Source organism: Ursus maritimus, unplaced genomic scaffold (assembly GCF_017311325.1).
Source record: "Ursus maritimus isolate PB19 unplaced genomic scaffold, ASM1731132v1 scaffold_1, whole genome shotgun sequence".
NCBI lineage: Eukaryota > Metazoa > Chordata > Mammalia > Carnivora > Ursidae > Ursus > Ursus maritimus.
Genome location: NW_024423343.1, coordinates 76,341,158 through 76,357,700, shown reverse-complemented (window position 1 = coordinate 76,357,700; position 16,543 = coordinate 76,341,158). Strand labels below are relative to the sequence as shown.

The 16,543-nt window shown below is 35.5% G+C and overlaps 1 protein-coding gene across 3 annotated transcripts in view; it reads left to right on the top strand.

Moving 5' to 3' along the window:
• RIF1 (replication timing regulatory factor 1) overlaps nucleotides 1–8,828 on the top strand; it is a 60,110-nt gene extending 51,282 nt beyond the window's left edge. For all 3 annotated transcript variants that reach the window (XM_040645017.1, XM_040645007.1, XM_040645014.1), the window contains 3 exons: nucleotides 261–414; nucleotides 1,930–2,038; nucleotides 2,504–8,828. In XM_040645017.1, the coding sequence (XP_040500951.1) occupies nucleotides 261–414; nucleotides 1,930–2,038; nucleotides 2,504–2,718 (478 nt within the window). In that variant the 3' untranslated portion in view covers nucleotides 2,719–8,828. The remainder of the gene's footprint in view (nucleotides 1–260; nucleotides 415–1,929; nucleotides 2,039–2,503) is intronic.
• The last annotated feature ends 7,715 nt before the right edge of the window (nucleotides 8,829–16,543 follow it).

Genomic DNA, 16,543 nt, shown 5'->3' with positions numbered 1-16,543 from the left:
TCATAATGTAAGTGAAGTCTGAGACACACATTGGTCTTAGTCTCTTCCTAGCACTGTTGCTGAAGCCAGGCAAACACATCAAATTCAAATTTTGTTTTAAATTAAATGTATATGTGCCTGTCCTCACTGGGCTAGGTGAGCTTGTGTAAAATTTGGTTATGATTGGGCATAATCAGGAAATTCAGCTGGATAGGCCCTCACAAATAGAATAAATGTGAAACTATATGATGACATTTTTCTTTTCTTCTTAACCTCTTCAGGGCAAGAGGACTGGGACAGCTCATTAGAGCTAAGAATATAAAAACGATTGGTGATTTGAGTACTCTTACCGCATCTGAAATAAAAACTCTTCCTATCCGTTCTCCAAAAGTGTCCAATGTAAAAAAGGCTCTTAGAGTCTATCATGAGCAGCAGGTAAACTTAGATGTTCTCAATCATGAATAGATAAATGATCTCGCAGTAACAATTACAGAATTTGGTAGTTTTGCTTAAAAACTTACGCCACCTCTTCTTCCCTTCTCCACAGTCAAGAGTAACTTAAAAGATTACTTTATAATTTCACAGAGAAGTTTGCTTCTTGATTTTGTACTGTTTTGTGTAATGCATTTCTTTGTTCTTTGAGTTCTCTTCCCCGCACCCTTGTCTCAATTCATTTTCACCAGATTAGTGATCGGTTCCATGGCTGCTATTCCTAAAACCTGGATGTTCGAATCTTAAACATCATAACAAAAATCTTGCAAATGTGTAATTAACAGTATTTCAATTTTGATGTCAAACACAACTGTAACTAATTTTTCTTGTTCTTAGCAACTTTTTGCACATAAATATTTAGGGTCATAGACCTCTTTTAAGATTCTGATAAAAGCCAAGATCCCCCCCCAGCCCCCAATAAAAATATATGTGGGAAACTCTTACATCATTTCAGAAGGATTCAGACTGTATTGAAACCTGTGCAGAAACCCTTTATGTGTCCGTTGAAATTACACAAAATTGTGAATAAATGCAAACAGGGTACGTTAAGCTTGAAAACTAGTGTTTATATTAGAATTTCCGAGACTGGAGTTTGCTAACTACTGAAGACTTCTGTTTCCTTGAAAGTCTTTGATTTAAAGATCATTAAATATTTGTAATCTGTAAAAACTCTTTTAAGAAACCCAAAGATTATAATAGTAACTTTCAGTCTCATAGACTTGCCTGCTGTGGACCTTTCATAAAAGTGGGATTATGTGAGCTGTGGTCTTTTTGTGACTGGCTTCTTTGAGCATAATGTTTTCAAGGTTCATGTGTATCAGTACTTCATTCCTCTTTATGGCTAAATAATACCTCTTGTATGAATATACAACATTACAGTCGTCCATCAGTTGCTTAACGTTTAGACTGTTTTTACCTTTTGCTCTTACGTACACTCATATACAATTTTTTGTGTGTATGTGTTAATCTTTCTCTTGGGTATCTACATAGTCAAATTGATGGACCCCATCAGTATGGTAACTCTAACCTTCTGAAACGAATATTTTCTCAGTCACTAATCAGTAAGCCTGGGAACACGTTTTTAAATTGTGTTCTTTTTTTAAAAAAGTCCATATGTTTTTTAAGCTTGGAAATCTCTTCCTTGGATTTTCTTATGCTACTAAACTTGGGAAATATAGTGTAATTTTCTTGGCTACCATGGCTATTTCTTGAGAAGCCCATTAGAAAATATTATGAATTCCTAACCAGCTTTTTGAGAAAACAGAAAACACTTTGTAATCCCATTTTTTGTGTCATTAGTAGGACATAGTTTCTTAGCAAGATTTGCTAAGCTAATAGTCATGTGATGGGCTGGGAAACACGTCAGATTCTTTTCCAGTGTTAGTATTGTTGGTCCTTTTAAAAGCAGCTTTCAATTTGTTGGTTTTGTTTTTGTTTACTGGCCTGTGTATAATCAAGGTAAAGTCTCGTGGACTAGAGGAGATTCCAGTTTTTGATATTTCTGAAAAAGCAGTAAATGGAATACAAACTAAATCCCTTCCTTCTGATGAAGAAAGACTTGCCTCAGGTATGTTTTAGCAAAGCGGGACAATCTTATTTACACGGTCAGCTGACTTTGGATATATGCTTCTAGTTTTAATTTGACTATGCTCTGTTAATTTGACAAGGTTTTTGTTTTTTGGGGGATTTTTTGGTGCTAGCGGCATGAAAAAGTAACTGATATTTACTCCAAGTATATCTAGTTGTTTTTCTCAAATTGTCAATTGCTCCTCAAATAGGAATATAAACTAAACAGTGTGTTCTTGTTATGCTGTTAATAAAAATGAAGTAGCCTGGTTATTTCTTTAATGGCACTGAAGAAGTTGTGTAGATTTTTCTGTTGCCTTATTCTCTTGAGGAGCGATACCTCAGCCTGCATTCTCAACTTAAATCCTAGGCGCTTAAACTTTTTATTAACTTTAAAAGGAGATACATACAACTTAAGTTTTATCTGGAATAGATTAATTGTCCTTTTTTTTTCTTTTTCTTTTAGATTTAATTGATCCTGTTGCTTTGGAAACTCCATTACCTAAAAATCTTGTGGCACAGATTAGTGCACTTGCTCTTCAGCTAGATTCAGAAGATCTCCATAATTATTCAGGAAGCCAGCTGTTTGAAATGCATGAGAAACTTTGTAGCATGGCGAACTCTATAATAAAAAATTTGCAATCACGTTGGAGGTCACCAACCCATGAAAATTCCATTTAGTCTTTTAAGAGAAAATTGAAGGTTTTCTTTTTTTTTTTATTCAATATCACTGGATTTGTTGATCATAAAATAAGTTCTGAAGTATAGCACAATTTCAGACTGAATGTTCGCAAAGTTGATAACATTTCAAACCCTGAAGGGCTGTGACTTATGTAAGTTCAGTTTTGTAAGTTTATTATGTAAGATTTTTGTTCATACAACATTTTCTTGGCTGCTATGCATAGTTTTTCAAAAATTTAAATATCTTACTGAAATGTGGAAGCAAGAACTAGAAACAAAAGCATTTTATTTCACACATCTTAAACTCATACGTATTCTGATGAACATTCATAAAAAATGAAAAATACCTTAAGTAAAATTGAACATTTCTATTTGAATTTTTTGCTGAACTGATAAAGGTGTTTATACTTGATTTTATTTTTTTAATTTATATTTGTTGTGCCTGAGGTTTAAGAAATTTGTTCTCAGTAGAACACCTTAGATGAGATGCAAAAGAATTGGAACATTTTCCCACAGATGTCAGCTTTGGACAACTTTAATGGAAAATACCAAAAGCTGCAACTTTTGGGGTTAAAATATTAAAGCAGAACTTACTAAGAGTCCATTCATTTGCGTTAGCAAATATTTGTGCAGCATTGCTTGTGAAAATTCAGTCATATGAGACATGTCCTATTCATTTTAAAATGCATGACTATTTGTACATTATGTATAGATTACAATGTTTTTAATTTATAAATTTCAGCCTTTGTTAATGGCATGAATTTTTCTGCAGCTACTTGTGAATACCTTTGTTTAATAGAAACCTATTTTGTATATATTAAATACTGAGATATCAGTATGGACAGTAGAAGTGCTTTGTGGGCTTGCTGCAGATGTTTGTAGGATTCTGTATCTACAAATACAAATAGTTTTGTACGTAGTAGTCTTAGTAAAAACATGAGTTTATTTTCTAAAGTAACCAGAAGGAGTTAAAGTTATAGAAATGAGAAAGTGTTACATGAGAACTTCGCTATTCATACCCATACTATTTTTTTTTTTTTTTGGTTCGGAAGGAGGGTATCAGCCACTAGAAAGCTTCATTACATTTCTTTTTAATGGAGAGTTAGTTTGACTATTTTTGTTACAACTTGGACTATATGAAATCCAGAATTTATCTGTTCTTTTCACCTACACTTAAAGCAGACTTGGAAATTTGAAACTGTTCTTTTGAAATATGTATGTTTTGCCTAGTTTTAAAAAAGTAGGGTGTATATAATTAAAACATTTGTAAATTTTACCGACTAGTATTAGTGCCTGACTCCCATATTTGTTTCGTCTCTTTCCAGTGAGAATATCTCATTTGCTCTCTGATTAGAATGAGTGAGTGACCTTCACAGTTTCATATTTTATTCAGAACTAACCAGCTTGAAAAGGCACACAGTCTTCAACAAGTTACAGAAAGTTTAATTCTTGTGTTTAGTTAGTTCCTATATTCAGAAGGGGACCACCTGCCAGCCACAAAAGTTGCTGTCTTTTTCATAATTATAAATCCATCATCATTACAGATATTTTGGGGGTATAAGTTTCATAGTCCTATACCAAGGTTGGATTTAAAGGAAATTCTGGGACCATAAAACTGAGGATTGTAGCTTGAAGAAATAACTAAAAATAGAATAACAGAATTATAATTGTGGTTTATATTGCCTCCCACTTCCCACATTATTATTTTATAGTAAAGAGGCACATAAATTTTTAGTTAACAGGTATAAGGAGGAGTGTGTATATGTGTTTGTATGGAGTCAGAATTGGCTTATCTCATGACTATCTTAATGTTTGTGTAACTAGCTGGTGAATGAAGTTCTTGAGAACCTGAACAGTATAGGAGAAAATGTGACTTAAAGTGATTGATTAGCATTTACTTAAATCACCGAATTTGATAAAAGCACAAGTATTCATTTGCAAATACTGTGGTTGAACAAGGATGTGTTTAAAAATGTTACTTGAAGGCAGAAACCAGTTTGCTAAATCTTCATTGTTGATAGTTGTAAAGTGTATATTTGAGGCACCTTATTTTTAATATTCTTGCCTTAAATTTTGCCCTGAGTGATTCCTAAATAGCAAAAAATATTAATTCTCCGTGATCAGTTCAGTATGTTAACTATTAAAATTAAATCAGTTTTTTCAATATTTTCTAAGAGTTAATAAAACAAATGGCAGATATTAATAAGAACACTCAAATGTGATTTCTTATTTTATGCATTTATAAAAAGAATCTGTTTGCTTACAGAAGCACAGTATAATTTCTCGTGTTCCAAAATGGACTCCATATAGTGGGTTTAAATTTCAGTATTGCACTGAGCCCATTGTCAGAGATGTTATATTTGAACAAATTTGAAAGCCATTGTTGAATGGAATGGAGCTTTTGCTCAGATTCCATATAGTATAGGATGAATCAGGTTTAGTGATAATATTATCAGATAATATAGTCAAAAATAAGATTTAAATATGAACATGGTAGTTTCTGGCATTGCTCATGGATTCTTTACAGCTTGAAAGTAGTCAGGGCTTCTGTTATATACTTAAGAATCATAAAAATGTCAAGGAAACTGGATTGCATTTTGCCTAAAATAAAAGTGCCAGGGCAAGAAACAAAATTAGGGGAAAATGGGAGGGGTGTGTTTAAAATGTAAAATTAAAGAGTATTTTTTTTTAAGATAACGGAATGACAGTAATTAAAAATCAGTGCTGTTTAAAAAAACTTTGTTGGAATTTAACAGAAGATACGAGTTTAAAAATGGTTCACATTTTACCTTAATGTCATTCTTTCCAACTTGACTTTATAATTCAGTAAGAAGGGCCTAGTTTCCATCTCATATTCTTCATTACTGATTTTCAGGGAGATAATTTGCAGCTAGGCTAGGCCATAAAATAGCAGTTAGAATATTAGGCTAAGATTTTGGTGGGGGAGAGGGAGCTGTTTGCTCATTAGCACAACCCATGTCTTTTATCCCTAAGCCATCAGAAAGGTCTTATGCATGGTATATAAGCGTTAGAGTTAAGTTTTGACTTTTAACAGTGTTTCTCAAACTTTTATCTATGTATGTATGAAAATGCAGATTCTGACTCAGGAGGTCTGGGATGGGGCCTGATAGTTGATCTCTAAAAGCTCCCACATGACCCATACAAATGCTGGTATCGTGGATTGCCTTTGTGGTGGTTAGGCCTTTGAGGCTTCAGGCTGTGAATTACAGGTAACACGATCAGGTTTAAGTCCCAGGAATTATTGCCACAAAAGACTTAAGTGTTTTTTAAATAACTTTTTCAAGTTTATGTTCTGGGGAAGCAGACTGGTCTTGAAGTCTTCAAATTAAAGTTCGAAATTTTTTCAAGAGTTAAAGGTAGAATTTTGCCTTATTTGGAGCCTTTTTTTAGATACGGACAGTTTTGGGAGGAAGAGTTAGGTTTTTAAATAGGCAGGCAGTTAATGTATCTCATGTTACAAAGAACCTTACTAAACAGATGAGACAGTGTGAGCTTTTTTTCATGAGTAGTGTATGTGGATTATGTTCTCATTTTTTAAATATGAAAGTAAATTTTCAGATATTAGAAATATATTTACTTTCTAAATAAATCTTGCCTTCTAAGTTACAGGGCTTCACTGCTTTACTAATAAACATTGCAAACAGACTACCCTAACTAAGATGAACTTGGCAGTAAAGTTAGCAGTACCAAAATAAGCCCTATCTGACAGATCTGACTTGTCATTTTAGTAAAGACCTCTGGTTACTTTGCTGTTATATTGTTGAAAGTTTCTATTTCATCTTAAAGTGGTGTTTGAAAGACAGTTGAATAATTTGATTCTCTAGAAATGAGTCTTTCTTGGCATTCTGTTTTATTTCCCTCACATGTTTTAAATACTCTCTTCATACGAATTGTACTCATCCAGAGCGCTTAAGGTACAGCCAGAGGTTAAATAATGGGGTTTTTTAATTGATTTATCAAAATTTGTTGATTGCTTGATCTGTAAAACAAATCTGGGCTTTGGTTTGTGATGGTCCAATTAATGATATGTTTATCATAGGCCAGGCTTTGTATATTGCTTTTTGAAAGTATTAAAATCTGAGTCATTAGGGTTTGAAATGCCTAGCTATTTGATAGAATAGTAGTCTAACAGAACTGAGTGTTCACTCATTGCTTGTAATAGAATGTTAAATTTTATAAGATGGTCTTAACCATTTTTTTCTTTATATACCAAGCCAAAGAACAGTTAAAACCAAACATGAAGTGCCAAGCTGTAAATGCTTGCTCTCCTGAAGTATACCATTAGAAGAAAAGATAATCGCTCCCTTTACCTGAGAGTATAAGATTGAAGGCAGTATTTTAAATTGATAGCACATGGAATTAAAAAAAAAAGTATGTAGCTTTTTAGTATGGGGACAGTCATATATACTTTGAAAATAGCTGGCAGTTATCCTGTATATAAGACAGTACCAGAACTGATATTCGTAAATACCCTGCATAATTGTTCAAAATATACATTATTTACAGGTCACTTGTCTGGCTCAGTCACTGGTGGAGCATGCGGCTCTTGATTTTGGAATTATAAGTTCAAGCTCCGCATTAAGGGTAGAGATTGCTTAAAAATAAAATCTCTCGAAAAAATAAAGTATACATTATTTAATACCCTGCCCCCCAAAAAGGAGTAAATAACTCCCAACAATAGGCAGAATTATTTCTCAAGTGAATAAATTGCATAGAACTAGGAAGTTCACCTTCAGAATAAAGTCATGGAATAGAAAATGGAATATAGTGTAATAGCTATTTTGATACTTAATTGAATAATTAGCAAGTATCTAAAGACGTTTTTATTTTTGTAGAATGGGAATTTTCTAAAAAATGAAAGAACGATGAATTTTGAGTATAGAAACAAATATGGCGGTCTTAACCTAGTAAGTTGTTATGAACAGGTCGAAAAACTACAGCCTGCCACCTGTTTTTTATATACATCCTCTGAGGTAAGAATGGTTTTTACATTTTCTAAAAGGTTGAAAAAAACAGTAATATTTTGTGACACATAGAAAAACGAAATTTCAATTTTAGTGCTGGTAATAAGGTTTTACTGGGACACAGCCATGTTTATTTACATAATATCTTTGGCTGCTTTCCTGCTGCAATAGCAGATTGGAATAGTGTGACAGACCGTATGGCCTGTGAACACCTAACATTCACATATTTGGCCCCTTTGTGTAAAGTTTGCTGATCCCTGTTACAAAGGGTGGGTTTGTTCATACATGGCATGTAAATCCAGTTGGTCATTTGCTTCTAGATGGCAAGTGAGGATCTTGCTTCCTTAAGTCCTTAATTTTTATTGCTGTTACTTAGATTTTACTTTTACAAAAATGTGTTCTCCTGATTGCATTTATATTAACTATGTTGCTCAAATAGACGTACACTGGGAGATACTGGTACTTCTGAGGCATGCTTTTTTTCTCCTATTTAAACTCAATTATAGTAATGTGTTTACCATGGATGTTAAGGGACATCAATGTGTGGGGGAAAGGCATCTGGCACTCGGTGGTTCTGTCATACCTGTGAAATAAATTGGGAGTTGAGGGAGTTTACTTTCTGTGTTGGTGGGGAATCAGTTGCTTTCAATCTATCTTAACACTACCTCCTGTGGATAGACTTGACTAAATGCACTTAGACAAGGCTGAGAGAAGCCAAATCAGTCATTTATTAGCCCTACAATATTTTTGTTCCCACCACTTGATAAACTCTTGAGAGCTTAGTTTTACATTCAAAGTATTTATATTTGATAAGTCGAATGATTTAAGTTGAAATTTCGCAGAAGTACCTGTTCATTACTCAGCTGCACTAGTATTTGGGAAATAAGGATGTGGTCAGTATTTGTGTAATGCTTTATACAATGTTTGAAGCAGGCAGACCAATACTAAAAGTGTATTTTCAGGTTTATTATGATTGGATTGAGAGAGGGAAAATATGTCTTACCCACAGTAAAACTTTTCATGATATTATTGAGAGTTAACTGTTATCACTTGCCAATTGAAACTGGATATTGAAACATTTTTAAAGAAGTGCACTTTAATCTGAAATAAAACTATAAAAACTAAGCAATTCTGGCACTGTTTTTGTTGGTTGGTTTGGCTTTGAATTGAGTAAGATTTGCATAATTCACATACCAACATTAGCGAACACCGTGACCCTCCACAGACACATGAGCCATTCATATTTTATGGCCCATTTTAGCCATAGAAGAGGTTCTCTCATAGTCATAGTTTATGGGTTCCACATGCTTGTAGATCCATACATCTAAATTAAAAATGAAATAGACTTAATGATACTGAAGAATACTGCAACAAAGAACCACAAAGTTGTTTAACAAATTTATTGTCTCACAGTTCTGGAGACTAGAAGCCTGAGACAAGTTGTTCACAGGGTTGGTGTTTTGTAAGGGCTGTGAGGAAGAACTCCATGCTTCTCCCCTAGCTTCTGGTGCTTTGCTAGCAATTTTTTACTTTGTTGACATGTGGAAGCTTCACTCCAATCTCTGCTTTCATCTTCACAAGGTGTTCTCTGTGTATTTGCCCTTTTTATAGACACCAGTTGTATTGGCTGTGGGCTCATCCTAATGACCTCATTTTAACTAACTTCTGCAATGACCCTGTTGACAAGGTCACATTCTGAGGTGCGGGGGCGGGAGGGGGGGCGCAGAGAGGGTGTTAGGGCTTGTAGGACCTGAAGAACTCATAAGAATTTCACAAGAGTAGGTGAACTCTAGTCATTAAGGAAATTGGGTTGGAGTTCTGACTCTGACTCCAATATAACTCAGTTGCCAATTGATCTCTTTTATAACCTCTTGCAGATGGTATGAACAGCTAGTCACTGAGGATCTTTGCAGCCGTAGGTCGTCTGTGTGGTAGTGGATATCTGTACAAAGGACTTCCCTGGTATCACTGTGTTGACAGAATGGGGTTCCAAGCAGAAGTCTTGAAAGTTGGATGAGCGGGAAAATTTGAGCCCTGGATACGGATTGTCAAGTGTTTTAAGGTTTGTCAATTGTGATTGTTTTAAGATATGATTAGTAGGATTTACTTTAACGGAGGAGAGCATTGGTAGGGTAGACAAAACGAGATCAGCCATGAATTGAAACCTTCAGGAGGTGGGTATAGTAGGATTCTCTATTTTTCTGTATGAAAAATTTCCAAGCTTTTAACTAAAAGCCCTAGAATTAGATAAAAATTGTGTCTGTTTATCTGTAAGAGCAACTGCAAAGTATGCTTTGGCAGCCTCAAAAAGTGAACAGAAAATTTTAAAACTGAAACATTTATTGTAACTGAGACAGCATAAACTTTGTTCCCAAAGGTTGGAAAAATAGCACACGTACGGTATTGCTGTGTTTCACCTGGATTTTTAACCCAGGTTAAAGGAAGATTGAAGATGGCAGAGTGGCTGCCGCTCCCATCATTAGGACACTTCGGCATGGCCTGCCTTTTTTGTGGAACTGTTGAGTTTCATAAGGACACCAACAGTCTCTGGTTCATCTCTCTAACCCCAGCATCTGGTGTGGTGCCTGGCACACAAATGTGATCTCCGAGCATTCACACGTGTACATTCTGCACTAATGTGTGCTTACTGTGAGTCTCCTCGAGAGAGACGCATTAAGAAGCTTGAGGACAGTTTAACGTTTTTGCCTTGTGCTGTCAACTTAACGGCTGCAGATTAGAAAGATCCCCTGAGGTTAGGATTCGATCCCATAGCTATTTTTTTTTTAGCATAAGTTTAATTTTTAGTTTTGCAGTAGTGAATTTATAACCTATTTCTAAATTTAAATTAGCACTTAAATTAAGGATGTGTATTTGGGGAGGCCAGTTGCCTACTTCTTTCCATTGTACTTAGCCCCTCTCAGGCCACGTTTCCCCCGAGTGGAGGAGCCAGAGTGACAACTCATTTTTAAAGCTTCCTCATTTTCCATGGGCTTCCTCCCTAGACACCATTTTCCATAGGGCTCCCCCAACACCATGCATTACAAACAAGGAAGCAAATTGCATTATTAAACAGATAGTAAGTTGGCATTGAATATGTATGCAAATTTTTTTCCTTTTATTTTGCTCCTTTCAATTCCAGCATAGTTAACATGCAAGGTTAGTTTCAAGTGTACAATATAGTGATTGAGCAATTCTGTACATTACTTCATGCTTTTGATAAATGTACCCGTAATCCCCTTCACTTTACCAATTCCTCCCCTCACCCCCCAACCAATCTCCATTCTGATAACCATCAGTTCTCGATAGTTAAGAGTCTTTTTTTTTGTCTCCTTTTATCTTTGTTAGGTTGTTGTTTTTCTTAAATTCCACATATGAGTGAAATCATGTGGTATTTGTCTTTCTCTTATTTCACTTAGCATTATATCCTGTATATATATCTGTGTTGCTAATGACAAGATTTCATTCTTTTTTATGGCTAAGTAACATTCCATTATATGTATACCACATCTTTATCCATTTGTCTATGGATGGATGCTTGGGCTGCTTCCACAGTTTGGCTATTGTAAATAATGTTGCATCAACATAGGGGTGCACATATCTTTTCAAATTAGTGTTTTAATATTTGGGTAAATAGTGTGATTACTGGATCATAGGGTAGTTCCATTTTTAATTTTTTGAGGAACCTCCATAGTTCTTTTCTGTAGTGGCTGTACCACCAGTTTGTATTCCCACCAACAGTGCGTGAGGGTTCCTTTTCCTCCACATCCTTGCCAATGCTTGTTGTTTCTTGCGTTTTTTATTTTAGTCATTCTGACAGGCGTGAGGTGTGATGTGATATCTCATTGTGGTTTTGATTTGCATTTCCCTGATGATCTGTGATGTTTAGCATTTTCTCATATGTCTGTTAGCCACCTGTATGTCTTTGGAGAAATATCTGTTCATGTCTTCTGCCCATTTTTATTTAGATTGTGTTTTTGGTGAATTGCATAAGTTCTTTATATATTTTGGATATGAACCTTTTATAAGATATGTCATTTGCAAATATCTTCTGCTCTGTAGTAGATTGTCTTTTAATTTTGTTGATTGTTTCCTTTGCTGTGCAGAAGCTTTTTATTTTGATAATAGTCCCACTATTTTTGCTTTTGTTTCCCTTGCCTTAGGAGACATATCTAGAAAAATGCTGCTATGAAAAGAAGTTGCTACAGTCAGTATCAGAGATAATGTGTGTGCACTCTACTTCCAGGATTGTTATGGTTTCAGGTCTCAAATTTAGGTCCTTAATCCATTTTTTGGTTTATTTTTGCATATGGTGTAAGAAAGTGGTCCACTTTTATTCCTTTGCATGTAACGGTCTAGTTTTCCAAACACCATTTGTTAAAGAGACTGTCCTTTTCACATTGCATAGTCTTGCCTCTTTTGTCAAAGATTGTGTAATCATGGGTTTGTTTCTTGGCTTTCTGTCCTGCTCCATTGATCTGTGTGTGTCTGGTTTTGCGCCAGTACCATATTGTTTTGATTACTACAGATTTGTAATATATCTTGTTTGGGGGGATTGTGATACCCTGTTTTGGTCTTTCTCAAGATCACTTTGGCTATTTGGGGTCTTTTGTAGTTCCATTCAAATTTTAAGATTGTTCTACTTCTGTGAGAAATGCTGTTGGGTTTTGATAGGGATTGCATTCCATCTGTGGATTGCTTTGGATATTAAGGACATTTTAACAATATTTGTTCTTCCGATCCATGAGCATGGAATATCTTTGGATTTGTTTGTGTCATCTTCAGTTTCTTTCATCAGGGTTTTATACTTTTTCGGTATCAGACAGGTCTTTTACCTCCTTGGTGAAGTTTATTCCTAGGTCTGTTTATTATTTTTTGGTGCAATTGTAAATGGGATTGTTTCTTTAATTTCTCTTTCTGTTGCTTCATTATTAGTGTATAGAAACGCAATGGATTTCTGTATATTGATTTTGTATCCTGTGACCTTAAATGAATTCATTTATCAGTTCTAGTAGTTTTTTGGTGGAGTCTTTAGGGCTTTCTATGTATAGAATCATGTCATCTACAGATAGTGAAAGTTTTAGTTCTCCCTTACCAATTTGGTTGCATTTTATTTCTTTTTCTTTGATTGCTGTGACTCGGGCTTCCAGTTCTGATTCAACATAGTGAAGGTGGTAAGAGTGAACATCTTTGTCTTGTTCCTGACCATAGGGAGAAAGCTCTCAGTTTTTCACCATTGAGTATAATGTTAGCTGTGGGTTTTTCAGAATTGGCCTTTATTATGTTGAGATATGTTTCCTCTAAACCTAACTTTATTGAGGGTTTTTATCATGAATGGATGTGTGCTTTGTCATATGCTTTTTCTGCCTCTGTTGAAATGATCATGTGGTTTTTTTCCTTTCTCTTGTTGATGTGATGTCATGTTGACTGATTTGTGTATGTTGAACCACCCTTGTATCCCATGAATAAATCCCACTTGATGATGGCAAATGATTTGTTTATTGTTGGATTCAGTTTGCTAAAATTTGTTGAGTGTTTTTGCATCTGTGTTCATGAGAGATATTGGCCTGTAGTTCTCTTTTTTTGCAGTGTCTTTATCTGGTTTTGATATCAGGATAATGCTGCCTCATAGAATGAATTTGGAAGTTTTCTTCCTCTTTTATTTTTTGGAATAGTTTGGGAAGACTTTGTTTTGTTTTAAGATTTTTATTTATTTGAGAGACAGAGACAGAACATGAGCCAAGGGGGTGGGTACAAAGGGAGAAGCAGATTCCCTGCTAAGCAGGCAGCCTGATAGCGGGGCTCATGACCTGAGCCAAAGGCAAACACTTAACCGACTGAGCCATCCAGCCGCCCCGAGAAGACTAGGTACTAACTCTTTATTTTTTTAAATTTTTATTATGTTATGTTAGTCACCATACAGTACATCATTAGTTTTTGATGCAGTGTTCCATGATTCATTGTTTGCGTATAACACCCAGTGCTCCATGCAATATGTGCCCTCCTTAATACCCATCACCGGCCTATCCCAATCCCTCACCCCCCAACCCTCTGAAACCCTTTGTTTGTTTCCCAGAGTCCATAGTCTCTCGTGGTTCATTCCCCCTTCTGCTTACCAACCCCCCATTCTTCCCTTCCTTCTCCTCCCAATCTCCCTGCTATTCCTTATGTTCCACAAATGAGTGAAACCATATGATAGTTGTCTTTCTCTGCTTGACTTCTTTCACTTAGCATAATCTCCTCCAGTCCCGTCCATGTTGCTGCAAATGTTGGGTAATCTTTCTTTCTGATGGCTAAGTAATATTCCGTTGTATATATGGACCACATCTTCTTTATCCATTAGTCTGTTGAAGGGCATCTCAGCTCCTTCCACGGTTTAGCTATTGTGGACAGTGCTGCTATGAACATTGGGGTGCATATGATATGCCCTTCTCAGATATTAACTCTTCTTTAAATGTTTGGTAGAGTTCACGTGTGATGCCATCTGGTCCTGGACTTTTGTTTGTTGGGATTTTTTAAATGATTCAATTGCATTGCTGGTAGTCATTCAAGTTTTCTATTTTTTCCTGATTCAGTGTTGGGAGGTTATATGTTTCTAGTAATTGATCCAAATCTTCTAGGTTGTCCAATTTATTGGCATATAATTTTTCATAATACTTTAATCCTTTGTATTTCTGTAGTGTTGGTTGTTATTTCTCCTCTTTCATTTCTGATTTTGTTTGAGTCCTCTCTTTTGTTGAGGAGTCTGGGCTAAAGGTTTATCAATTTTGTTGGTTTTTTTCAAAGAACCAGCTCCTGGTTTCAATAATCTGTACTATTGTTTCCTTAATTTCTGTTTTGCTTATTTCTGCTCTAATTTTTATTCTTTCTTCTGTTTTTGGGTTTTATTTGTTCTTCCTTTTCTAGCTCCTTTAAGTCTAGGGTTGGGTTTGGGATTTTTCTTCTTCTTGAGGTAAGCCTGTATTGCTATAAACTTCCCTCTTAGAATAGCTTTTGCAGTGTCCCAAAGAATTTGGACCCTTACGTTTTCATTTTCTTTTGTCTCCATGTATTTTTTAATTTTCTCTTTGATTTCTTGGTTGACCCATGCATTTGTTTAGTAGCATGCTATTTAACCTCCATGTATTTGTGTTTTTTCCAGATTTTTTCTAGTGGTTGATTTCTAGTTTCATAGTGTTATGGTAGGAAAAGACACATGGTATGGTTTTAATTTTTTTGAATTTGTTGACTTGTTTTGTGGCCTAATATGTGATCTGTTCTGGGGAATGTTCCATGTGCACTTGAAAAGAATGTGTTTTGCTGTTTTAGGATGGAATGTTCTGAATGTATCTGCTAGATCCATCTGGCCCAGTGTATCATTCAGAGCCTCTTGTTTCCTTGTTGATTTTCTGTTTGGATGATCTATCCATTGATGTGTGGGGTGTTTAAGTTGCCTACTATTGTATTACCATCAGTTACTTCCTTTATCTTTGTTATTAGCTGCTTTATATATTTGGATGCTCCCCAGTTTACAATTATAATATCTTTTTTAAAAAGTTTAAGTAATCTCTACACCCAACATGGGGCTCGAACTCACAGTCCTGAGATCAGGAGTCACATGCCCTTCCTACTGAGCCAGCCAGGCACCCCCAATTATTGTATCTTCTTGTTGGATTGTTCTTTTATGATTATATAGTGTCCTTTGTCTCTCGTTGCTGTCTTTGTTTTAGTCTCTTTTGTCCGATATAAGTATTGCTATCTCAGCTTTCTTTTTACTTTCATTTGCATGTAACTGGTTTTCCTTTCCTTCACTTTCAATCTGTGTGTATCTTTAGTTCTGAAATGAGTCTCTTGTGGGCAGTGTGTAGATGGGTCTTACCTTTCATCTGTTCCATCACCTTATATCTTTTTATTTTTTTTTAAAGATGTTTTATTTATTTATTCGACAGAGATAGAGACAGCCAGCGAGAGAGGGAACACAAGCAGGGGGAGCGGGAGAAGAAGAAGCAGGCTCACAGCGGAAGAGCCTGATGTGGGGCTCGATCCCGTAACGCCGGGATCACGCCCTGAGCCGAAGGCAGACGCTTAACCGCTGTGCCACCCAGGCGCCCCCATCACCTTATATCTTTTGATTGGAGCATTACTCCATTTACATTCAAAGTAATTATTGATAGGTATGTACTGATTTTGTTACTTGTTTTATGGTGGTTTTTGTAGTTTTTCTCTGTTCCTTCTCGTTTTCTCTCATGGTTTGCTGGCCTTCTATAGTGATGTAGTTGGGATCCTTTCTCTTTATTTTTTGCATATGTTACTTTTGTGGTTACCATTAGGTACATATAAAACATCTTTTGCATATAGTACTCTATATAAGCTGATAGTGGCTTAAGTTTTAACCCATTCTTCTCTCCCCTCAATGGTTTGGGTACACGGTGTCATAATTTACATCCTTTTATTTTGTGGATTCCTTGACTTATTTTTCTAGATAACTTAATTTTACTGCTTTTGTGCTTCTTTCTTTTCTTCATACTACTTGTCTTTCCACTCACAGTCCCCTTTAACATTTCATGTAGGACTGGTTTAGTGGTCATGAATTCCTTTAACTTTTTGTTTATCTTGAAACTCCTTCTCTCTCCTTCCATTCTGAATGATAGCCTTGCCTTGCTGGATGGAGTATTCTGGGTCTCAGGTGTTTTGTACTTTGTTTTCTTTTTGGCACTTTGTCATGCCACTCCTCTTTGGCCTATGGTTTCAGCTGAAAAAAATCAACCTACAGCCATATGGGGTTTCCCTTGTATGTAACTGTTTTCTTTCGCTGCTTTTAAAATTCTCTATCAGTCCTTTTGCCATCTTAATTACTGTGAGTC